General features: G+C 43.9%; 1 protein-coding gene across 1 annotated transcript; it reads right to left on the bottom strand.

Annotated features, from left to right (window-relative positions):
* Positions 1-6,281: 6,281 nt before the first annotated feature.
* Positions 6,282-24,072, bottom strand: chrd (chordin). Its single transcript, XM_041940467.1, has 21 exons — positions 23,699-24,072; positions 21,211-21,314; positions 20,897-21,023; positions 18,944-19,096; positions 18,707-18,824; positions 18,397-18,484; positions 17,295-17,436; positions 16,893-17,030; positions 16,500-16,582; positions 14,602-14,749; positions 13,115-13,221; positions 12,153-12,432; positions 11,745-11,986; positions 11,515-11,628; positions 9,993-10,184; positions 9,713-9,806; positions 9,481-9,537; positions 9,135-9,238; positions 8,620-8,883; positions 7,689-7,782; positions 6,282-7,356 (listed from the first exon to the last, which is right to left on the bottom strand). The coding sequence occupies exons 1-21, from the start codon at positions 23,838-23,840 to the stop codon at positions 7,292-7,294; spliced, it is 2,856 nt and encodes a 951-aa protein (XP_041796401.1). The 5' UTR covers positions 23,841-24,072; the 3' UTR covers positions 6,282-7,291.
* Positions 24,073-24,722: the final 650 nt, after the last annotated feature.

Genomic DNA, 24,722 nt, shown 5'->3' with positions numbered 1-24,722 from the left:
AGTTGGAAAAACGTCTTCACGACTCCTGAATCGTGCGTAATGTGAAGCGCTTTCATCTTTGAGGGTCGAGATGAAGAAAAAGGTGGAAGGGTGCCTCTGACAGGCTGGCTGATGTAACCGCAGAAACATCGCAGGACGTGTGGAGCATAAATCTCACTCAGTGGCCATCGGAGAGGTGAAGCAAAGACTTACCTGCCTGAGGTCTGATCCCCCAGCGCTCCAACTGTCTGGAGACAGGCTGCGTGGCTTAAGTGCCCTTGACCGAGATACTGAACCTTGAGCTTTTCCCTTGGATTCAAGACTGCATCACAAGTAACAGCTAGACCAGGTTCCCTGGGCGTAAAACTTGGAGCTATTAAAGGAACTGCAAAGTGCAAAGGGTTCCTGTTGCAGCTGTAGCCAATGCAAAGTCCCTCAAGGCTCTATTCTCAGACTTCTACAGTCTCTGTTTGCACAATCAATCAGTAATTCCACATCTGAGCAGCTTGTTTTTCTGACTTACATAATGATCCTACATTCACTGAGTAAGAGCATCGACCAAATGTATTATAGGATGTGCCAAAATTTCCTCCAGTTAAGCAACGATCAAAGCAAAATAGCTGCTTTTGGAATTATTAGAAGTCTGCGCTCACCTTTAATCTCTCATGTTAAAGACTACAAGCAGAACCAGATTTTTTGGTGAAGTAGGACTCAGACTTCCCAGACTTCTCTGGGAACGTTCTTATCACTTTCTTGCTGAGAGTAAGATGAGAAGATTTACCATGGTTGTGTCTGTATGATGCAAAGCTCGTTAGCTTCATATCACAGTGCAGATATGACAGTGGTACCCAGGTTTTTCCTTCAGATCTTTGCATTGACTTCCTGTGCATCAAAGAATTGATTTTGAAATGCTACTTTTACTTTACAAAGTTTCTGTCCACACGGGGTCAAAACGAAGCAAAAAAGAAGGAGCTGCGATCAGGTTTTATGCTCCACATATTTGAAACAGACTCAGAAAACTTCTTGGTGATCTGCACCAACTCTCAATTCTTCACCTCCGCTTTTTATTCATTTAAATTTGGGAATACTCATTAATATCTCTCATTGCGCTGTTGTTTTACTCTCCTGTTTTGTCTGTTTCCTCTAATCTCCAAGGTTATTTTTATCCTCTATTTTATGTATGCACTTTTTATGTGTCTTTTTATATTGTCTTATTTTTTATTCATGTATTTATTTGTCTCAATGCTTTGCAGTATTCCCTTTTCATTTCAAAAGAAACTTTGTTTTGCTGTGGCGTCTAGACAGTACGGCAAAGACACAGAACCTTGTAAAATGGCAAATATCAGCAATCTGCCAGCATGCAGCAGCAAAGATGATGGAAGTGAGTAAGAGACCTCTTCCTGAATAGAGGTTCTAACTTTTCTGCCAGTGGTATAAAACTCATAGTCAAGCAGAAGTTTCAGAAAGGGGGAAAGTCTAACTTTCGCCCTTTGTGACACAAAGTGTTTATATATATATAGAATGAATGACTTTGCTTTCATCTGTAAGCCCAGAGGGTGAATCATTGCTTCAGGCACAGGCTAAACAAAAAAGGGAATTTCCAAGAAAATTACTTTCAAAATCCTTTTGATATGATAAAAACTGGTTTTGTGCATTTTTTTCTGGATCAGTTCCCCGATGCATCGGACCTGTTTGTGTATGCCTGGGCAGCCTGAAGGTTAGATACCCGGCCAGGCTGAAACAGGCTTGGGCAGCTGCTACCACAGTGCCTTTGAGCCTCTCCCTCTGCACCAGTGGAGCGTGTCAACATCTCAGAACTGTTTGGAAAAAGTTCTTTATGGCACCATAAATGCTGCTGCTGCAGCAGTGGCCTAAAGGACCGTTTTATGACGCTATCTCGGGCTTATGTGTGTATACGGTCAGTTAAACACTGTAAATCCTGGTTTTAATGCTGTGATTTAAGGTGTCAGTTCAGCTGTTCACAGCAGAGGGCAGCAGTGATAAAATATTGATGAGCCTTCACTCGCTCCCTGTGGTGTGTTTAAGGGAAACCAAGCCAAAGCAGCATAATATACTTTTGTATAACAGATTTTTAATCAGTTTGACTTCTTAATCAACAAGTCCAAAATTTAACCTCTTCAGCCCCACCGTCCTGCTGGTTGGGCAGTCATTACAAGCTCATGCAGTGTAGACAAACATTGTTCAAACCCACAGAACTTTATTTTACTGTGAATTCTTTTGAAGAGGCCGAAGTTTACAAAGATCCCAAATCTGCCCCTCTGAATTTTGGAGAAATTGAAAAAGACATTGAGAATATTTGCATTTGACATAAAAAAAAAACATACATCACATTGTCAGACAGATCATTTCATGACCTTGAAGCGACTTATAATGAAAGAAGGCAGGATGTTAAGGGGTTGTAAGACTGCTCTTATCACCCTGATCACCAGTAGTGGAACGTAACTAAGTACTCCAAGTACTCCAAGTACTGGAGAATTTTGAGATATTTTAATTAAGTAATTCCATTTTACATCCCTTTATACGTCTACTCGACTACATGTCAGAGGGAAATATTGTTCTTCTTAGTCCACTATATAAAAAAGTTAGTTCCTAGTTCCTGTACAGATTCGGTTATCAATACTATCAATAAATAAGATGAGGGTATGTTATGATAGATTAGGCTACACAGCCAAATATAAAGCAATTAAAACAAGTTCCAACTTGACCAGCTGTAACATTAAAGTGATGCTTATCTATCAGTGATTAGAATCCAGCACTACATCTGTAGTGAATAGTTCGAGTATTTTTTGATTCTGATACTTTTGATCTTGTAACAGTATTTCATTATTATTACTACTTTTACTTAAGTAAATGATCTGAGTACTACATTGTGTGTGTGTGTGTGTGTGAGAGAGAGAGAGAGAGAGAGAGAGAGACAGAGAGAGAGACAGATGAGGCCTTCTGATGACTGTAACACCTGTTTTCACACTACTCCTCTACTGTCAATACATAACAAATGTGTCTGTGTGATGTGTCGGCTCACAGTGAGCTGCTGCTGTGATGCTCTCAGTATATTTCAAACCATGCTGAGCTTTTGCTGACGTGTCGTATTGATGCTGCTTTGGTAAATATATCTAAAAAAAAAAAAAACCACCAGCAAGACCTAAAGGTGCTGAAATGAAATTTTCAGGAATCTCTCTTGTTCTTTGTCTTTTTCTTTTCACACACACACACACTCCACATAAATAAAGATAAATAGCCTCGGTCACAACAGACCAGCCTCCTCTCCTCCTCCTCCTCTTATCTTTTCAACAGTTCAACGCTTCAAATTAGCTGTTATGTTTTCTCTCAGATGATCCTCTGAACAACTGCTCTCATGACACCGTCCGCATTTTTCTTTCTGTTTTTCTGTGTTAATCCACACTAGTTTTCCCTCTAATGAGCTGAGGCATCATTAATTCACTTAAGTACACAAGCTTTAACCTTCTAATATCATCAGGACCCTTTACTTTAAACCCCGCTGATCTGCAGTTTATTATAAAAAGAGGTTTTGTCGACAAACTTTTTTTCCAGCCCACGGAGGCTTATTTTAACTTCTACACGAGGCTCAGAAATGCTGAAAAATACCACAATCAAATCATGTTTTACACAAATTATGTATAATAAAAGTAAATTGCTTTAAGTTAATGTATTGCAGCAGCCTAAAAATGCAATAATCTTAAACATTGAAGTGACTTCAAAGATGTTTGAGTAGATGACATTAAGTTCCAGCTGTCGGCTGGTAGGAGAGGGTGATCCTGTCAGTGGATGGAGAGATGTTTGGATGCAGTCACTGGTGGAGCATGGGTCTTGGGAGCTTATGTTTGGCAGCTTTCTTGTTTTTCCCTCTTTGTGAAACACTAAACATATTTTACAGAAAGCATGACTTGGACCGATGTTGCTCTTCATTAAGCGAGGTAAGCCTCCTCCCATCTGGTGACATACTTGCACAAGCGTTTAGCCTTTTAGGCAGGTACTCCATCCCTCTCCTACCAATTCAGCCTTCTTCTTCTCCTGCTTCATGTTTTTTTGGTTGGTGCCCTTTGAGTGAATGACTCCTTGTGAATAAATATACAGCCAGCGTTCTACATGCTGCTACCTGTTGCACCACAGCGGAATTTAGCAAACACAATAATCAAATAGGCGGTAATTCCTCCTGTCAACTTTTTTTTTTTTTTAGAAAGGTTAAAAGCATACTGCAGATTATTGAAGCGGGATGACAGACAGAAGGGTAAAATATGGCAGAATCCCGGGTTGACAGATCTTCACAGTTGACACCATTTGAAACCAACAAATCTGATAATTAAAAAGCAACTATAAAAACATTTTAGTTTGTGGAAAAAATGCCTGTGAATATTCTCATTCATTCATCCATTCGTCATTGTAAGCTGTCCCTTGTACACAACTTTTCAAAGTTGTGAAAATGCACAGCTGTACCTCTCTCAGAATCAGTTACCTACAACTAAGCGAGCTGGATTATCTCTTAGCTGCAATGTGACTCTCTGGAGTCGCCTTGAGGCAACCAGTGGAGAGTCCAGTGGTTTACAGGATCCATGAGATGCTTCATGCCCAGAAAATATTAGACTGTCCTGTGCTCTGCTGCAGTCAACTGATCAATCAATCAAACTATCAACCAACCAACCAATCAATCAATACATAGATAAATATTTGCACTAAGAACAGAGAGCAAAAAACTAAATGAAAATGAAAGAGAAAGAAAAAAGTGGGATATCCAGGTTGAATAAAAGAGTGTGGTGTTTTTCTCTCAGCACAAAGAAGAAAGGGGACCAGAGTCCAGTTCCCCGCATGTGGCTCTGATTTAAACGTAATCACAGTAATAAATCAGAGGAATAACTCATCACAGTGCTGGTCAAATGTTTCGTATCAGTAACAGACTAAACAGATATCTGAGGAGGTGTCAGTGAGAGATAAAGAAGGAGTCGTGGAATATTCAGCCCGTTCTTGTCAACAGACCTTTTGTGTCATGATACTTGAAGATATTTTGGCTCATTAAAAATTATTTAACAACACGCTAGAAAGGAAAGAAGCCCGTCACAAAATCACTTGCATGTGTCAAATGTCCAGAGAGCGTTCTGTGGAGAGAGAAAAGCTTTCTGGGCTGTAGCTGTTTGGCTTCTATCTCTTGTTTTGGACTGCACACACACACACACACACACACACACGCAGAGGCACGTATCTGTAGATGCAGGGCTCAGGCTGGTACACGTCTCGTGATTGTTCAGAGCCAGCCACGGACTGTAGCTCAGAATGCTTAACCTTTGACCTCCACCATCCGGCTCTGACAACCCCCCCCTCGCCTCCCCCCGTCGGCCCGATGATGACTTTTCAACATGCCTTTACACTCAGTGCTCTGTGCCTGGAGGAGGTCAACAGGTGTTGGCAGACTCGCTGTCAGCCAGCTGGTTTTTAGGAGGCACCTTTGCTGTAATACCATGTTTTGGCCAGCAGGGCGCAGCAGCAGAAGTGTGTCAGTGTGTGTGTGTGTGTGTGTCATGTATTGGAAAGAATTCTGCTTGCCCTTTGGCAATGTGTGTGTTCCTCATTCAGGAGTTTGTACATGTGTACATCTGCGAATACGTGTTTATGTTTCAGTCTGTCTGCACTCTGTGTGTACATGGGGAGGCATGTCAGGGACAAATCATTGCTGAGCACATGTGGTCTGAGGAGGAAAGCAAACGAGAAAAGGAAAGGAAGGAAAGAAAAGGAAAGGAAAGGAGAGAAAAGAAGGAATGGAAAAGGAAGGGAAGGAAAGAAAATGATATATGATGTAAACAGACAGAAGAAATGGGGGAAAGACAACAGGAAATTGAAAGAGAAAGTGGGGAGGTTGGATGAGAAAGGATACAACAAGGAAAGAAAGTATCAGAGGGTAAAGTTATGGAGAAGAAAAAAGTGCAGAAGATGATGAAGGGAATCGATGAAAAGCAAAGGAGGCAGAGGCAGAGCGATGAGGAAAAAGAAACCAAAATTTTAGGATTAAGTCGGGTCAATCTGGTTTGTCATCCTTCAGTAATCACAGCTCCATATGGAAAAAACACTGCGAGGAAAGAGAAATACAAAGGAAAAAGAAAGACAGCAACAAAGTGGAAAAGTAATATCTCAAGGAGTCTGGATGAAAAAGCAACAAATAAATGCAAAGAGGGAACAAGGGACGGATCATTAGGGGAAGCTGGTTAGCATCAGCATCCAAATCAAACCCACAGGCATTCCCCCTTTCTACAGACAACTTTTTTATTTTGTCTCCACACCATTCAATAAATACAAAATACAAACCAGCTTCATATTCGTAAACAACAATGATAGAAAAATTCATAAAATATTACTTAATTCAAAACAGAAACAGGAACAACCAAAGCAGAGAAGCATCGGGCTCAACAGGAGTTGAAGGCAAAGCTCATGTTTGTTTAAGTATTACACTAAAATAACAGCAAGCCGAGTCCAAGCTTCTCTTCCAATGACGTCGCGCCGATCCTGACGCCGACACCCCTGACATCGATCTGAATCTCACAACAAACAGAAGCTGCAGGCCGGCTGAAGAGACGGGGGGCGGCACTTTCTCCAGGTCTGTTTTTGTACAGTTGTTTAACCCTGCCTTGCCACCCAGGAAGTTTACTGTGTTTCTCTATTGCTGATTAGTCGTATTCTTAACTGGTATAAAAAAAAAGGAAAAAACCCACACGCACAACCACATTCACGCACATACACGTTCATACAGATTTAAGCAACATCTTTCTCTCTATCCAGTGAGAGCAGTGAGAGCTACAGTAGCTATGGCTGCACTTCAAAAAGAAGCTCTGTCAATGAAATACAACTTGCTCAATCTGACCAAAGTTTGCCGATCGAAGCAAAGCTGGACCAACAGAAAGAAAATCCCACTGAACGGCTGGGTTATATTTGTACATCTAAACTTTTTGTCCTGTTGAGCTGTTTTGAAAAACTGAGCAAAAAAAAAAAAAAGAAATTCCAGCAAAAATGCAAGGCAGGAAGCAGAAGGCAGCAAAGTAGGTTTGTAAAGTCTGGTTGGTCCTCTTCATAGCTTCATCCTTTCACTTCAAGAGTCTTTGGAAAAATTCTGTTTTTATTTTATCGTTCCTCCGTCTCTGCTCTTCACTGTTCATTACAATCCTGAAGCTGATGCCAGGGTGGGCGTGAGGTGAGGAGGGAGGGTACGTGGGAAAACCCAGTGTGCAGCTCTGGGTTTGGGTCCGTCAGGGGCGGGATGGGTAGAGGAGGGTGTGCGGCCCCCCACAGATCAGTGTCTCCAGGTCTGCCTCTTGTCTGGAACTTTCATCATCAGGCCATCTTCCTCTTTGGAATCTATGGAGAACAGAAACATCTACTTAGGACCAAAGTAGTAGGATTGTGATATCCAGAGGTTTGATACTATGTGCCTATATTTCAAGATTTTTTTCTCGTGTCAGAGTGGAGAAAAGACAGGAAACCTCTCCCCCGCAAGCCAAACATTAACCAGGTCAGCTAACTTTTTAAGTGATTATATAAATGAATGCTGTTTCACTGCATATTTTACACACTGTTATGACATTACTGGCCAGGCAGGGACCTGGATCAGATCCAGGTAAAGCATGCTGCCTTGTCAAGTGCTCAGATGTATCAGTCTAGCTGCAGTTTTGTGTGTGTTTGTTGCTCACCGAGGCATTCGGGACAGCACGTGCCCTCTCCGCGGGTGATGTTGGTGCAGGTCAGTACAGCACATTGCTTCCTCTGACACTTAGTCACACCGTGCTGTGGAGAATGAGAGAGGAGGCTCATTAGTTATGAAAAGAATCTAAATGTAGAGGCGCAGGTGAAAGAGACACAAGGAGGCATGACAGACATGTACCCCATAACGTCAGGTGGGGAGGGATACTCATCTAATGCACCGTAACGCCAGATCACACAGCTTCTTCCACCCTGACAGGAATGTCAGGATGTGAGGAAGTGCAGGCATAGACTCTGCATACTGAATCAGAAACTGCTCAGCGTCAAACTGGCCATTTGTGTGCTCTCATTCCAGCTCTGTTATTGGTCTCCGCCACCTCCTGAGAAAGACTCTTGAGCTGCTAAATGCTCCACTATGTTCACCAGCCCGTTGCTAACTTTGTCTGTCTGCGGCTTTGTGGTGGGTCTATCGGAGCTTTCAGAGAAAATCAACCTGCTGCATCTGGAAACTGTCCATGAGAGTGGCGAGACTGAACCAAACAGTAAAGTTGCCGGCTGCAAAGCAGAACAATGAGCTGGAAGATGCCCAAACTTAGCCCCTTACACATTACACACTGTCAATCAGCCCATTGATCATATCATATAGGTTTAAATCTGAGTAAGATAAAAGACTCCACGCACAAGTTCAATACATCATTATTATCAGAGCACTTTCAAAGTTAAAAGAATTGTGTTTGAACTTTCTGTAAACTGTGATTCATCAGTTCTATACTCTATGGAAAAATGATTTTTTTATCCATTTTAATCAGCTACCTCCAAGTTATTTTCATAACCAACAACTTGGCTTATATTTCAGTAAGATTGCAGCAAAGCAACAATATTTGCACCTGAGAAGTGTTTCTTGTCATCCACAATACTTACATCACACCAGCAGTTGATGCATTTCATCTCCCCCACCAGCGGTACCCAGGGATGCCAGTTGTCGCTGTTCTGGTAATAGTTCTTGCCGAATTTGCAGTGCCGTGGGCCATCTGCTTGCATCATGTCACTGTGCTCCAGGCCTGCAGGAGTCCTGTCCTCCTCTGGACACTCTTTACAGCAGTCAGAGGGATTACGCCTGACGGGATGACTGCAGGTCAACGCCGGACACGTCACCTTCTCACAGTGTACCTCCCCTGAAGATCCCTGTGGACATAAAGCAGCGTTGGCAGCAGGTTAGCAGAAATGCTTTTTTTTCTTGCACCAAACGCCGCTGACTTATTGCTTTTTTCCACATAAATAGTTGAAAAGTCTGAACGTTCCCCGAGGTTGAACTGATGAGAAATTTATTTATGCCTCAGTTTCTTTTGAATCTCAAACAAGATAAATGATCCATTAACAGCTTTTGGAAAAGTAAATCCAGCCAGATGTGAGTGGGATTATTGATGTATATTTACCTTGCAAGTGCAGACAGCACATTTAATGTAGCCAAAGGGAGGTACAAAGGGATGCCATGTGGTTCCCGGGGCGTGCATCTTCTGGTCTCCTTCAAAGTAACAACCTGAGAGAAAGGAAAGAAGAGAAAGAAGGTTACTGAGGACAGCCAAGAAGAAAAGGCCTGAATTACTTTAAACAGTGCAACTGCTGGAAATTCAGTGAAAGAAATACAGTTATGTGACACAAGGAAGGAAAGACACAATACAAGAAAAACAGAAAAAAGTCTTCAGAGAAAAAATTGTAACAGAAGAAAAACAAGGACAATCAGAGGGAAGCGAAGTCAGAGAGAGGAGAGGGAGTACCTACCCTCAAGATGTTCATCTACCCTCTCTGGAGCTTTCATGTCCTTGGGCTCCTTCCTCTCTGAACAGGAAAAAGGAAACGGAGACATAAAAACAAATTAGTTTTCAACTTTATGATTGATGCGGGAAGTGCTTTGGGAATTCATACAAAACAATAAAATATGCACAAAAACAAGGACTCAAAGCAGAATAAGCCATGTAAAATATATCTCATGGACGACCAAACTCTTTCTCACCATCACAGATGGGGCAGCACTTGTCCTCTGGCTGAACGGTTCGGGAGCAGGTCAACACCGGACAGATGACTGGGTCACAGATCACAGTTCGCTTCTACAGAAAACATGCAGGAAGACGACGACCAGTTACGTTTAAATTCTGACACAAAATCGTAGTGTATTTAGTCCTTAGATCTGCTTCCCAAAGACTGCAAACAAATTTATTTTCCAGCTTCTGTTCATATGCTTTAACATTTCAGGGCCTCAACAGAGAACAAAGAGCTCGACTTGCTGCCTTTACCTGGCAGCTGCAGGAGAAACACTTGTCGTAGTTGGGAGTCCAGCGGGAGCCATGAGCGTGGTGCTGGTTCTCGAAGAAGCAGGTATGGGGGTCTTTCTTCAGCTCCTCCGGGTCCTTCACAAAGAGGTCGTCAAACTCGGTCTCGTCCACCTCCCCCCTGGTACCGAACTCACAGTTGTTTGGCACGTGGACCTGCAGAGAGGAAATGTGTAGGAAACAAAAAGAAGGGAACACGAGAAGACAGCAGGAGGTCGATGGAAGGAAGGGTGAGATGGGTTGAGATGAAAGGGAGGAAAATGAAAGAGAGGCAAGGAAAAGAAAAAAAGAAAAGGGATGGTTAGGACATCAGAAGTGTTGGCCACACCTGACTCAAGGCTGGTGTCAAGCTGACTTGTTAATTGTTCCTAAATGGAGCGTTTCTGTGCTCCCAAGCAGATGGCTGTTTATGTGTTAGACCTGTTTGCTATTAAGACAGCTGAACCCTGCAGTGTGTGTGTGTGTGTGTGTCATCACTTTCTCTGTTAGTACCTGGCAGCCTGAAAGAACTCATCAACCACTACACCTGCAAAGCCGCAAACAGGTTTGTGGGCGACCGTGGTCTGCGTCTGTGTGTGTTTCTGAGCCGCAATAAAACTTTTACTTTTCAACAAAGTCTCTCCAGGCAGACAGCACCTGCCAGTGAAAGTGTGTGTTTGTGTGGGCCGCGGAGCGCTAAGTGAGCAATCACACAGACACAAAACCACTGAGGTGGTTAAAAGAGGCCGCAAGGACTCCACTACTCACCCACTCACTTCTTCCTTCTGTGATCTCATCACTTATACCACCTTACCCACTCTGTTTTTAAATGCTATGACTTTATTTTGCTACATTGACATCATTACTAGGGCATGAAGATAAGATAAATTATACTTATTATATAACAAATATATTTAATTGAGGCTACAAACAGATGTTTTGACATAGTCCTAAATTCTTAGAGGCATTTTCTGACCTTTTAGCCCTCTACAGCACAACTATAATATAACTGTACTATATAATGTAACTATAGCTAATGCTACAGTGCTGGTGGCTAGCTTGCACTATTATCATTTTATTGTATTATGGTTGTCTTGTAATAGTAAAACAGTTTTGTGGATAAGGCCGTTGGGCTGTGGTTGTAAAACAGCTATGTCATGCTTGTCCAGAGTTAGTGCCGAGGACGTATATATGGGTTTTAAATTCCATTCCCAACTTCCTGTATTTGATATTGATCTTTTATGACAAAATTCGCTATCTTTAAGTACTTGTCATGCTAATAATGATCAATAATGTCAGGACTTCTGCTCCTAATGTGGGCCATTATTGGGAGACTAAAATCCTTTGCTGAGAAAGAGGCTCATGGAAACGTTTTAGAAAACTGGCAACTCTCCAAGGCTGAGAGCAAATCCTGGCCTATTCCATCTGACAGAGGAAACTGCTTCCAATTGAATAGTGAACTTAAAAACCACAAATGGATGTAAAGTTGTAGCTTTTGTTTACATACCCGTCCTCGTATTTCGCCTCGGGGGTTCATCTTGGTGCTGACCTGGATGAAGGCTGTACCTTGGTCCAGGTGTTGCAGTAATTCCACACTGATGTCCTTTAACACTCCCTGAGCCTGGAGGAGAGGAGCGAGTGTTGAAGTGTGTTTTGTATGAGTGTGTATTTTTGTGTCTATGTGTGCACATAGTTGCATTAATTTGTACGTCTCTCTATGTGCTTGTGTGTGAATACCTGAGAGCCGTAGAAGCCGGTCAGCAGCCTTTTGTGAGTGGTGCTGCTGTCGTCCAGTTCTCCGATCTCAGCCAGTCCGTGGAGGTGGACGTTCACGGTGAGGTCGTCCGCCTTGCTGAGGCCCGCAACGATGATCTCATAATGCAGGTGACACTGTTTGTCCACTGACACCCAAGCGTGGCCAGAGGCACCAGTTCTTACTGGTGGAGACACAAAGTGGCCGGCCAGAGGAGTGGGCAGGTCTGAAAGAAGGGTTGATGATGGTTTAATGGCGTGTGCACCCAGGATTTGAAAGAAGTGATGTTTTACTGCTGTGTACAGCACATTTAGAAAGTTATTCCATGTATGACCTCCCTCTCATTAACGCCACCCCGCCCTTCTCGCTCCCCTGCTTCCACATATCTGTACCATGTCTGGGTGCCTCCAGGCCGTTGTAGAACAGGGCCTTAATCTGCCCCCTCAGCTCCCCCTCCTGGCTGTGTGTCGTGGCCACGTTGATGAACAGCTCATTCTGCAGCAGCATGTGGATGTGTCGAGCCTCCAGACGGCTCCAGCTGCCCTGCGCCTGGCCCGTGGCCTTGTTGTACTCCGGCGTCAGGTCATACAGCACGGAGCGCTTGTTTCGCCGCCGCGGCTTCAGCTCAATAGTGAGGCCAACAAAGTCACTGGTGAGACCTGCGACCTGAACCTGGAGGGTGCAGAATGATGTTTGTCACTTGAAGCTTGTTTTCCCATTTGTGTGCTAAAATCTGAGTTTGACAGGTTATGACTGCTTATTCATAATTTGTGTCATATGGCATTTTTTTTTTTAAATCAGACACAAGTTATAAATCTATTTTCATATGTCTTGAAGCATGTCTGGAGGGGATCCTTAATTAAGGGCTAGTTATTTGTGGATTGTTTGATCTGAGTTCTGATGCCAATGAAAAAGGAAAGTGTACTAATAAAGATGTTAATGTGCCCTGGCCTGGTTTTTTATTGTTCAGAGACTTCAATTCCACTTTCAATCCATAAATCCATCAATCCATAAAACTCTTTTGGAGTGAGACTGGTGACATTTATCTTTTTGGGTGGAAGACTGGCTAGCGGTTTAATGACTTTTTGCCTTTGTGATCCAGCTCACCCAATCACAAACACTCCAATTCTGTCAGCCTGGATGGGTTCAACATCTATGATACAACAGCAGGGTAAGATGAGGCTTTGCAACCTTGGTAAAAGTGCCTGTTATAGTGTTAATACTATAATCAACCCCACCAACAAGATATAAGAACAAAATATTAATTTTGTGTAGATGTGTCATGCAGTACATCCGCTGGTTAAAACTGGGTTTAATCATAAAAAAGTCAAACTCGTGGTGGACAAATCTATACCTGGTAGTCCAGTGTGCCGTTATCATGGAGGTTGAAGACAGCGGATCCCACTCCTCCAGTCTTCCCCGGCGTCAGTGCATCACCGCTGGACATCACACTCTGAATAGCTGTGCCAGACAAACACAGATTAATATCAAAAATCCACTATAGAGCACATTCCTGCTCAAATGACTTATCTAAAACCATCACTTTCCCCCACGGAGTTTCCCTCCCTTAAACCATAGTAAAGCCTGACAGCATGCGAGATGAGGCAATGATTTCTGTCATGTTAAAATTTGCTGCTTGGATCAAAAAGGGAGAGGAAGGGGGCTACGTTACATTCGCTCACGTTCTGCAACCACACACACATCGAGGCCAACCCATAATGTCACCCCCTAACCAAGCAAGAGTCACAGAGGGGACAGACTGAATTGGACCTCTAATCAGGAGGTGTGTCTGCTGCTTGTGTAATTGTGTGCTGCACAAGGGGCCAAAAACATACATGTTGTTAGACTGCCTGGCTCACACACACACTCACACACAAAAAAACCCACCCAAGGTTAAGCCTTGGAATGAGGTAACCCCTGTTGAATGCGGCAGGCTTAGGAAGACTGAGCTAAGAAGACAGGAGGGAATGAGTAACAGAGAGGGATGAGAAAAGAGCAGAGAAACATTTTGAAAACGACACGGAGACAGAAAAAAGCCAGAGAGGAGGAATGACGGGAAAGATGGGACGGGCTCGAGACATGAACAGACAGAAAGAATGAGAGCGGGAAAGAGAGGGGGGAGAAAGGAGAGGGAGAGAGGGAAAGCAGTGTGTTGGGTTTGAATTCTTCACACATAACGTCAAGCTGTTAATCACAGCACTGGAACACCAGCATGGAGAGTCAGGTCCAGCAGACTGTGACCTTGGCAGCACCACTGCGTTTTGGTGTGTTAAACTTGGGACTTAAAAAAAAAAACATCTTTGTGCTTATTTGTGTCTGTTTGTGTGCAGGTATTTGTGCATGTTGGAAAATAAAAGCGTCTTTCAAAGTGCCGAACACCTTGGTGTTCGACGATCGTGCTCAAGCACGCGTCCCGTGAAAAGACCATGTGTGCATGCTTTAACGGCTTCAGACGATCAGGCTGTCCACAACATTCTTTAAACCTCCGTCTCTCTTTCTTTGTGTCTGTCACAAACACACACACGGACAGACGTGCATACACAGTCTTGGTGGCCCACCAAGTCCAACAGAAGGTCCATAAACATGGTTTTTCCCCAGCGATAAGACTTGAAAGGATGGCGGCGGAAAAAAAGAGAACAAGTATTTATAGAGGAGAATGACAAAAACAGCCACAGATGGACCAGCACAAGCCAGCTACAAAGAGAAACACATTCTCAGCAGCCTCTGTGTGTGCTGCCTCTGCAGTGTTTCACCTTGCTGGATGTGATGTGAAGAGAGACGTGAAGAAAAGACGTTTTCATCTCGCCTGTGCAAACGTGCTTGACTACAGGGGACACTTACTGTCACAAGATTTCCTGCCGGTGATGAAGCCGGAGATTTGGCGGGGATCCTGACCCTCTGTTGCCACGGCGATCTCCAGCTGACCACGAGATAACCAGAACAGTTCGCGGCTATTCAGGTCCGTCAGCACCTCTGCGAAGTCTGGATCCTGCACAGATTGAAACAGTTTGATCAGCAAGTGGATAAATCTAAAACCATATTCCTTTGTAAACAAATGCCTTTTCAATACCAGAAATGAAAATGTCATACTGTGCCATTAAGATCTTGCTGACATGATGTTAGTACAATGCTGACAGGTTACCAAGGTAACCTAACCCCAACTTCGTTAGACCTAAGACATGGTGGTGCCATGTTTCTTACTGAAATGAATTCATCCCCTCAGTTTATACTAAACAAAGATGAGATGAGCACAGAGAGCAAAACAGATCCCCGGACAGTAAGATCTCCTCAAGACAGGATTAATTCAGCAATCACAAAGGTACACAAAGTCAAAAGCCATTAAGAACACAAACTGCTATGTTACTTAAAAACACATGATTTTTAAATCACCCCACTCAGAAGCGCACATTTAAATCCCGGGCAAAAATATGACTTGCATTTCCTGAACATGTTTCATATTGAGCGAGGTTTAATTTCAAGCAGGCAGACTGGACTCGGGGAAAGCAGGAGGGGGCTGGTCAGGACGCCGAGAAATGTGGGATTAATAGGACAGATGTACGAGCGTGTTGAAGAAATGTTACTTTTATGACCCCGGGGCCTCAGTTCAATATAAATATACTTGTACCATAAATCCACACAGCGAGGAGCCAAAACAGAGTGGGGACGGAGAAGGGGCTGGGCAGAGGGAAGGTGCCTTATGTTGGGGAAACTGAACAGATAGAATAATGAGAGGGAAGCAGGATATACTGAGGTGTTGTGTAAGTCGGGCAGAGCAGCAACACTGTCAGGATTACTATCCCAATAAAAAATGACTTCACACATTTAAAAATCAGATGTGTTTTCTTCTCTGTGTGCGTATTTAGACATAAGTAAAGGTGGGTAACCTCTTCAGTTGCATTGTTTATGCGCCTCTGTTTCTCAGCTAGACTCGAGATGAGCCGGTGGTTTGTGTTTCAGCATCTAGCTCGAGGACACGTTGAGGGGTCATGCGGCAGTTGCGGGGCTCACATAGTTTTCACGGACGGCCTCTCTCACCGCTAGGCTCGAAAGAGGCGCGTCGGCCCTTCACGCAATTCCTGGCAGAATTCAAAACAGACCCGCCTTTCATCACTCCTCTGCCTCCCTCCATCCATCTCAGCCCACAGACCACTAACCACTGACATGTGTGAGGAGTGTGTGTGCAGTCCATCCTCTCTACCTCCCCAGCCTCTCCGCTCTTTCCTCTGCGTCTCATCCCTCGCTCACATCTGTCTCCTGCGAGAGCTCCTCTCACTTACTTTCTCTCTTCTCTTGTTTTCCCCGAACTCTTCCTCTACATCCATTTTTTTTTTCTTGTCATGTCTCAGGGCAGTTAACTGTGATCACAGCGGCGGCAACAACAGCGTTGGGATGTGGTGACCAAACCACATCCGTCTCGGAGAGGAGGGGTGGGGGGTGTAGTGGGGGGCAGGAGTGTGAGTGTGTTGCTGTGTCATATGTTCCTAACCGACAACAGCACGGCTGCTCCACCAGTCACCCCTTAATTCACCGTCTGTCCCAGATAGAACTTTTCCCTAAAACCTCCCACTTATTTCAGGCTGAATATTGGCTTTTTGATTTATTGTTTTTCCAAATAGTTTATGGGAAATGCTGAGTATTTCTATTTTTTGAACAGTTTAAAGCATGAAGATAGAAATATTTGGTACAGCAGCTGTGACAGCTGGCATCAGCCTTGAAACTCCCATGCTATTATTACTCACGTGAGAGGTGATGTTTGCCCGGATCTCTCTCAGGATGTGTTGGCGGTATACAAGCTGGACTCGGATGGGCACCACAAGAGGCTCTGCGGAGACAGAGAGACTGTTTTATAAATGTCACCCCTTCAACAGCGGTCCCCAGATTTAGGAAGATTGAAACACTGAGATAAAATTGGCAGGAGCTGAAATGGTAACAGAGATGCCGAAAGAGGGTTCTTGTCCCAGGGGCTCATTTAAGCTGCAGTTTCAGTGGAGGAATTGGTAATCAGGTGTTTAAAGGACACAATAATAGCTGTTGCAGGGGGAGTTTTGAATTAGTTCTTTCTGTCAAACCTAAAATTTTCTCAGCATCTCAGTGCCGACCCTCTCTTTCTTCTTCTTCGTCTTGCTTCTCACCTTTGTCTTTGTGCTGGATGAGGCCTTGAAGGATGAGGATGAAGTGGAGGTTGTTCTCTGTGTCACTCAGCGTCAACATGGCGATGCCTCCCATGCCTGAGTTCTCCTCCTCTGATGTCAGCGTGGAACTGAACGTCTCTGTTCACAGAACACATGCACATTACCACATTGACTATCTGCATTTTCTATCTAAATACTCCTCTGTAAACAAAGCCCACACTTAGTAGCTGCATTAATCCACACAAAGCCTTTTAAGATACATGAGAACGTATACAATTCCAGTGCTTTGTAAATATTGAGTTTATTGTGTACTGCAACACAAAGACATGCACATGGCTAAAGAAGCTTAACAAAGAAACATTGAACCATCAGATTGTTGTATTATCCCACATGCACACATACCAGCAAACAGCGCCCTGTGTTTGATGATCTTCCCCTCCACTTCTTCTCCTCTGCTCGTCGATGACGCCATGCTGATGCGCATCTGCTCAGACTGCAGCTGTCGCAATACAGGCTTCGCCAGGTTCTTCCACACTCCACAGATCTATAGAAACACACACACACATACAGGCAGGTAATACACAGTACCATGGCGGCAGCGATCTCCAAACATCTTGGTATATCTCTCAGGCACACAGACAAACAGACAACACATGCACATCTGCTAAATACATCAGACCATCTCATTGTGTTCTCAACCCTACGCTGCAAACCTGCAGCATAAAACTGCTACTTCCCTCTGAGGGCGGAGGGAGGAAATGTGGCAGCGTGCCGGCACCTCATAACTTTCAGTTCAAGGATAATCTCCGTTTTAATTAGCGATACTCTCTGTCTCCCAGCTAAGCAGTGATGTAACATGTGAAAAATTCTCTTTCCAAAAGCTTTGGTCCAGCAAACTCCCCCCTGCCCCCCCTCTTCCACTGAAGTGTTTTCTCTAAGGTCCTCTAGTGCTTGACACTGACATTTATCTAAAAATAATAATAGGCCAATTTCTGGGACCTGTATTTAGGGGGCTCCTGCCTCGCTCAGCAGTGTCTGAGTGTTCTGGTCTGAAGTGGAATGAGGAGATGTGTGTATCTTGGCAGGAAATGATGTGTAGCCAGACCTTAGGGAGTATGTGGACATGCATGCATGGGTACTACTGTTATACCAACATATCAGTTTACTGATTTATCAGGATAATATTGGCCTTTTACTAAACTCAGTCCCTGATGTTACCTTTTGAGTGAGTGTGTGTTGATGTTTACTGCCATCAGACTGAGTTTGTGATGTTTAGAAAGAGCCAACAAAGCAGAAAGGAAGTGTCACTGTGTATGCACGTGCGTGTGTTTCTTGTTTATTAAAGCGTAGAGTCAGAGTTGGTATGAAGAGCGAGGACATTCTTCATATCAGTACCTCTCACCTCTCCCGCTCTCTCAGGAAACACACACACACACATAATGAAAACAGCACTGAAGCGAGCGACGGAAGCAAGAGATGATTTTCTATTTATGCGATGCCTTACCATGTCTGACTGTCCCTTGGGGACTCTGTACTCAAAAGCAGTGGTCCCATCTGAATCCAGGAAGATTATTTTACTGGGGCGGCCCATTCTGAAAAGCGAGGGAAAACCAGGAGATTAGATGGACAAACATTTCACTTGTTTTCAATAACTTATTTCTTCTTAATGCTGACAGTTTTAACAAAAATAAGGCTGAAACAACAGAGAAGCTGTGGCGTATTTTATCTATGCTAATCTAAACAGAAAAAGAGAGACTGATGCTACAAAATGCTTAAGGAAGTGGTGGTTTTAGCTGTCGCACACTGTGTTTTACCTCTGGTATGTGATGGAGAAGGTCAGGCTCGTCCTGGTCAGAGAGAAGCGAGCTCTGGCAACACCACTCGAGCTGGGCAGCCATGAGTCCGTCACTCCCGTCAACACTGCTACAAAGTCTGCAGGAAGAGAGAGCATTAGATAGATGCTTACTGCATGAATGTGCTCTCTGAGACATGCATAATTGTATTTGTAGGGTTGGTGGTCTGTCTATCAGTCTATGGGTGCTCCTACTCACCAGTGCGGCTCTCTCCTGGACCCACCTCCTCCGAGCTCAGGTAGGATCTGTCGTTGTAGGATTTGTGGAGGTCATCCTCCTTCTCTTTGCCCTTCTCGTGGAAATACTCAAAGCTGTCCAGCACAGAGTCTGTCTGTTTCTTGTCGTCCACACCTGTAGAAGGAAAAAAAGTTAGGAAAGAGACGCTTGCTGAGCACCTGTAGGAGGGTTAAGCTCTGAAACGTACTGTAAATATTATAGTGAGGCTTATATATACTGTCGAATTGTATAGTAACGTTACAGTTATGTACACAGTTTGTCAGTATATGTGGCAAATGTTAGCCTCTGAATGTTGGTTTAAATATGACAAAAGTGAGTATAAACAGAAATATATTTCATTGTGTTTATAGTCCGTGATGGGAGGGTCATTAGCAGTAGCAGAATTCTGGTTTTAATAAAGACTTTTAGTATCTGTGTTTCATGATCTGACAAGATAAACCAAGTGAACCGAAGCATTTCAAAACACATTCTGCGACATCGTTCTCAAAGTCTGGTGCACAGATGAGACTAAATCATCGGCCGACCTCCATTTTTCACTTGATTGCGTTTTTAGTTTGGATGAGGGGTGTGAAACGTGTGGACGCAAGCAGCCGCAGAGAAACTGCAAACAAATGCGGGTTGGCCGAAACAGATAGAAATTACAGAAGAAAGAGCGGGGTTGGAAAGATGGAACGATTTGGAGGGTGTCAGAAGGCTAGAGTGCATTCTCTCTGTCTTCCTCACTTCCTCTCTCTCTCTCTCTCTGTCTCTCTCTCTCAGCCAGAGGTAACTAACCAGGGTAGTCTCTTGCAGCTGAAGAGCTTAAGGAGAATTGGGAGTGACATTGGCGTGCAATCCTTACAATGACCTGCTGTTCCACACAAACTGCTGTGCGTCTTTATGTAATGTGTAGACCCTACTGCTTTGCACACACACACACACACACGCACACAAATCTCAAATCTCATCATTCTTCTCTCACTCCCTCAGTCCTCTGCTCCACTGGGCACGCTCAAGGGCTTCTGGGTAGTGTCACTCTCACTTCCCCCCACTTACACTGTATCCTCAGGTGCACCACATTACACACACACACACACATATATAAACACACACACACAGTAACACACACACACCATTTTCCATCACTTACACAAACATACAAGCTGCTTTGGTGCCAAAGCTAAGACAAACACACTCAACCTTTTCCTTAAGACTTGACCACAACACACACACACAATCCTGGGCCTGTCCAATTCGTGACACACACACACACACACACACACACACACACACACACACACACAGCACAGTGTTGTCCACACAGTGCTTTACCTTTACTTTCCATTCCATTACCAGACACACAGCGTAGAAAAACACCCAATCTGCTGAATAACAGCGCAGCATGAAGAACCACCCTGTGTATGTGTGAGTGTGTGAGCATGTGGAGCTCTAATTCACCTAATAAGGTGGAATTGTGTGCCCAGCAGTGTGTAGACAAGTGGCAATGTGTGAATGAGGTTAAATTGATGGGTGGTACTTTGAGTTGTGACTGGTTAGAGAAAATGTCCATTTGATGCAGCTGAATGGAAAATCAATTGACCTGCGACAGCTGTGAGGACTAAATGTGGGGGGTGCAGGAGCGCAACAGGGAAAGACGGGAAGACAGACAGGGAGGGAGGAGGGGAAGAAAAATAGAGATATGAATCAAACAAAGAATAAACCAAAACTGGAAAAGAAGGCCTTACGGGGAACAACTGCGAGTAATTCATTTTTGCTGTTTTTCCCATGAGGTTTCTGCTGCAATTTAAGCTGTGCTTCGCTTGTTTTCTCAGCTGACTATTTCATGCATTTAGGACAGCTTGAATTTGGATCAGGAGTTAAAGAAAAGAAAATCTTCGAGCACCAGGTGGAGAGAGTAGGTCAGCAGATGATTACCTTTGGGACAGGTTTTACAGCAGTGCCCCGGGAGCAGGACGGGATCATCACAGTCCAGGTCTGGACAGTCCTGTTTGATGTTCTTACAGTTTACTTTCCCAAACACCTTGCCACGACGGCTCTTTTGCTGCCAGGGAAAAAAAACAGAAAGGCAGACACATGGGTCGCTGACCAAATCTCATCCGAAAACACACAGTGAGGAAATCGGCCTTTCTGGAGCCACAGTTGATTGCAAATTCATCTGGAGTTAGAGCTAGTTCAACCTGCTACTGCACAGATACTGGGACAGAGTGACACGGTGAGACGACACTTACAGGTTCGCAGTGGCACTGGACACAGTGCATGACACCGAAGGGCTCCCCCAGATCTGGGTGCCATGTCTCTTCCAGAGAATAGAATCGGCCTCCAAATGAGCATCCTGTAACACAAACACTGCTGATTACACATGGCCGCATTGCACAAGGCGGTCTTCAGGGTTCAACACGGGGTAGTTATGACAGCGATTCTTTGGCTCTTTCCAAACCAGAGGCAGTCTCAATAAGAAACTAAGAGAAATGACACGATTATATATGAGGTTTGTCCTTTTTAACTGTACTAGAGTTACCATAAGAATTTAGTTGAGGCATTTAAGCTAACTTGCATAAAGTTTATGCAAAGAAAAAAGTGCAACTGCAAAGCTTTTATTACGTGTCAGCCATGCAAGATGACAAACTGTACAGGCCAAGCCATTGTACCCATTTTCAGATTTAACTACAAATAATTCTTGCACAGCTCACTGCCCAGGCATGTTGGAGGCAAGTGAAACTCCCTGAATGCCTCGTCAGTTTTGGGACTCAACCTTGCATCCTGCTTCATCTAAATGATCCATGAGCAGAGCAGACGTGGGAGACATTCAACTTTCCACCAAAAGATTAGCAGAGATTCCCAGAAATATGTGAATTAATGTGGGGCCAAACCTTGTTAAAAAGGAATTTAATGAAGTCATTTAATACAGTTTGAAGGCGCACTGTAAATGCAAAGTGATAGTCAGCAAAGTGAGCAATAGGAGGTGAGGAATTCTAGTTTACAATAGACTCATGCTGTTGTGTAGTAGTGCTGGATATCAAACACAGTAGGACAGTCGTGTTTTGGCTCATCAGCATATCACAAGCAAAATGAAACAATGACTATGAGACTACAGAGTGATGACTCCACATCAGAACAACCATGTAAGTCCTTTTTCTCCACAGCCGCCCCAAAGATAAAAAGGGCTACAGCTCCTTCCTCCCTCAACATGCTTGTGAACACTCTCAAAGCTTAAAGACAGCACATTATAGTCATTGTTTCGCTTGAAGCCCGGTGTGCTGGAGTAGAGCCATAACTATACAAAACACATCACTGTTCTAATATATAGGGACTGCACTGTGTATTGATGTTACAGGAGATAAAAATAGCTTTCAGCGTTATTATTACTATACTAAAATCATAATTGAGTGTTAGTCATGCTGTGTTACTACAGGAATATTACAGGGATTTTTGGATGGGATAAGTGCCTGTGAGCAGTGTGTGTGCTGGGAGCCCTTGTCTGACTGCACACAAGCGCGCGCGCACACACACACAGACGCACGCACACATCATTGGTAACGTCGCCCCTCGCCAGCTTCCCTCGAGCTGATGCCTTGCCTCGTTCGCTGCTACCAGCCTGGTTCACATTATTCTTTCATTAAATTGACTACACACTTTAAACAGTCCAGTCCAGTTCAAGGCAGCCAAACTGTGATCCCCTCGCTTTTCCTGCCACCTCTGTCTCTGCTAAAATAAATCATCTAAGAGGAGCCGACGCTTGTAATGGAAAGTCGATTGATTACAGTTTCCAACATAGAATTACACGTTAAGGCGGGGGTGGTGACCGTGGAGTTCCCACAGTTTTGAACTCCAGAGTAGTTACCTTATAAAAACCGCAATGAGCTTTGTACGTAGGGGCTTTCACACATGATTCAAATGGCATTCACTGTGGTTATGACTCAGATGTTTGCCGCTAGTTTACACATGAAGCAACCCAGGCAGGGACGTTTGAAGGAAATATGGAAATTCACGAAAAATGGGTCGGCTTTGTATGCCATTACAGTGGGAGAAGTGAGGAAGACTTGTTTTAACTAACCCTTAAATGTTATGCGTTGATGTTCTTAAAACGTGAGCTCCTCGGGCTATTGGGCCAGTTACTGGGCTAACCCAGGTCATAACTGGCCCCGGTACGCGCAAGCAGCACAACAACCCAAACTTAATGAAAACCTCTTGCAATTTAAAGGTTTCTGCGTTTTTTTCAGCAAAGTATGTGTACAGATCATACTTAACTTACACTTTAGCAGTAATCGCCTGCTCACTGCAATTCGGCGTGATTGTTATATCAAGTTATAGCACTCCTTTGAAAAAAATCGGGACTTTTAAATTGTTACTTAGCGCTCGTTGCTGCCTCCCTCGGCGTGTGTTGGGTCAAAACCATCATGATGAATAGGACCTGTAACTCGCTTTGAAGCGTGAAACTGTTGATAAAATAAATGCTGCTTGTTACATTGAATGTTTGCCGAATTCACGACTGGCTCCTCTCAGTTCATCCTAAACGTATAGTCACTTTACAGTCGCATAGATCCGACAGTCCCAGCGCTGGTCACTTTAAAATGACACATTTTAAACTGAGCTTCGTCTCTGTCTTGTGCTGGTTCTGTGAGCTACCTCACACAATAGCACCGTACACAGCCAAACATAAGACTTTTATACCGACAGGAAACAAAGCTTTTAAAGTATATGAGTCGGCTCTCTTACCTGACAAGCCTTTGGAGGGAAGCGGCTCTCTCTCAGACTGGATGGGCAGAGCGGGAGACTTGAGTCGCGAGGCCGCTCCGGTGTGCAGCCACGCGCAGCTCAGTACGCACAGCAAGGAGCGGAGCGCGCGGGGAACCAGCATCCCAAACCTCCGTCTCGTCTCTCCACAAAGTATTCCCCGCAAACTTCCGATAGCGCGAACTCTATGAAGCCCCTGTCGACTTAAAGCGACTAACTGCACACCCTCACAACGAATGCAGGTTTTCCTCCTTACATCCAAGTATTCGCTCTTATTAGCTGGAAAATCTCCTGTTTCAGATGATCCGAGTTAGAGTCAGGCCGAGGTTTCCCGAAGACAGCACAGTCAGCTGTGCGGTGTGCCTTTCCTCAGTACCAGCAGCCTCCTCACAGTCCCGTCCCTTTCTGCTTTATAGCCTGCTTCCCTGACAGCTTGAAGCAGCCACCGGCCGGGAGGAGGGGGGCGGATGAGGGGTGGGATGGGTGATGGGTGGGGGTGGGGGTTGGTGATGGAAAGGGAAATTGACGCCCCTATCAATTCACTAACGGTGAAGATATGATAAGTGGCCTGAGTCTGATTCATTTCGTAGCAAACCCTCCAAAAATATTGGTTTGACTAATAATAATAATGATAGCAATAATAATCATTAGGGACAAAGTGAAGCTTTTAAGGTCCTGAAACAAATAATATCTTTTGTAATGTCATTTCATTGTAAAAAAAAATAATAAAATAAAAATGATAAAATAAAATAAAACAGGTCTTCCCATAGAACTTTGCCTTTTTGTTATTGATTAAAAAGTAAAGGCTGATTAGTAAACTGCATTTACCATCAAAGTTGCAAAACCTTTAACTGGGAATTAAAGGTTTTCTTATTCTGAAGGGACCTTTCTGTTTGGTTTTTCTCCTAGGCTATGGTCTTTTGTTGGTTAACTTGTCTTATTGAGAATATCTGATCATTTCATTTCATTTAAAGGCAAACAAAATGTTCCATTATTAGCACTGTCA

This window comes from Chelmon rostratus, chromosome 7, assembly GCF_017976325.1.
Source record: "Chelmon rostratus isolate fCheRos1 chromosome 7, fCheRos1.pri, whole genome shotgun sequence".
Classification (NCBI taxonomy): domain Eukaryota; kingdom Metazoa; phylum Chordata; class Actinopteri; order Chaetodontiformes; family Chaetodontidae; genus Chelmon; species Chelmon rostratus.
The sequence above is the reverse complement of the archived record's forward strand: the minus strand, read 5'-3'. Positions and strand labels throughout refer to the sequence as shown.

Excerpts from the sequence above, each read along its gene's own strand:
- chrd (XM_041940467.1), bottom strand. The coding sequence starts at position 23,840 with ATGCTGGTTCCCCGCGCGCTCCGCTCCTTGCTGTGCGTACTGAGCTGC. Across the intron at positions 11,987-12,152 it reads CCTGGAGGCACCCAGACATG|ACCTGCCCACTCCTCTGGCC; the intron begins GTACAGATATGT and ends CCCTTCTTTCAG. Across the intron at positions 9,807-9,992 it reads GTTTCTCCTGCAGCTGCCAG|AAGCGAACTGTGATCTGTGA; the intron begins GTAAAGGCAGCA and ends TGTTTTCTGTAG.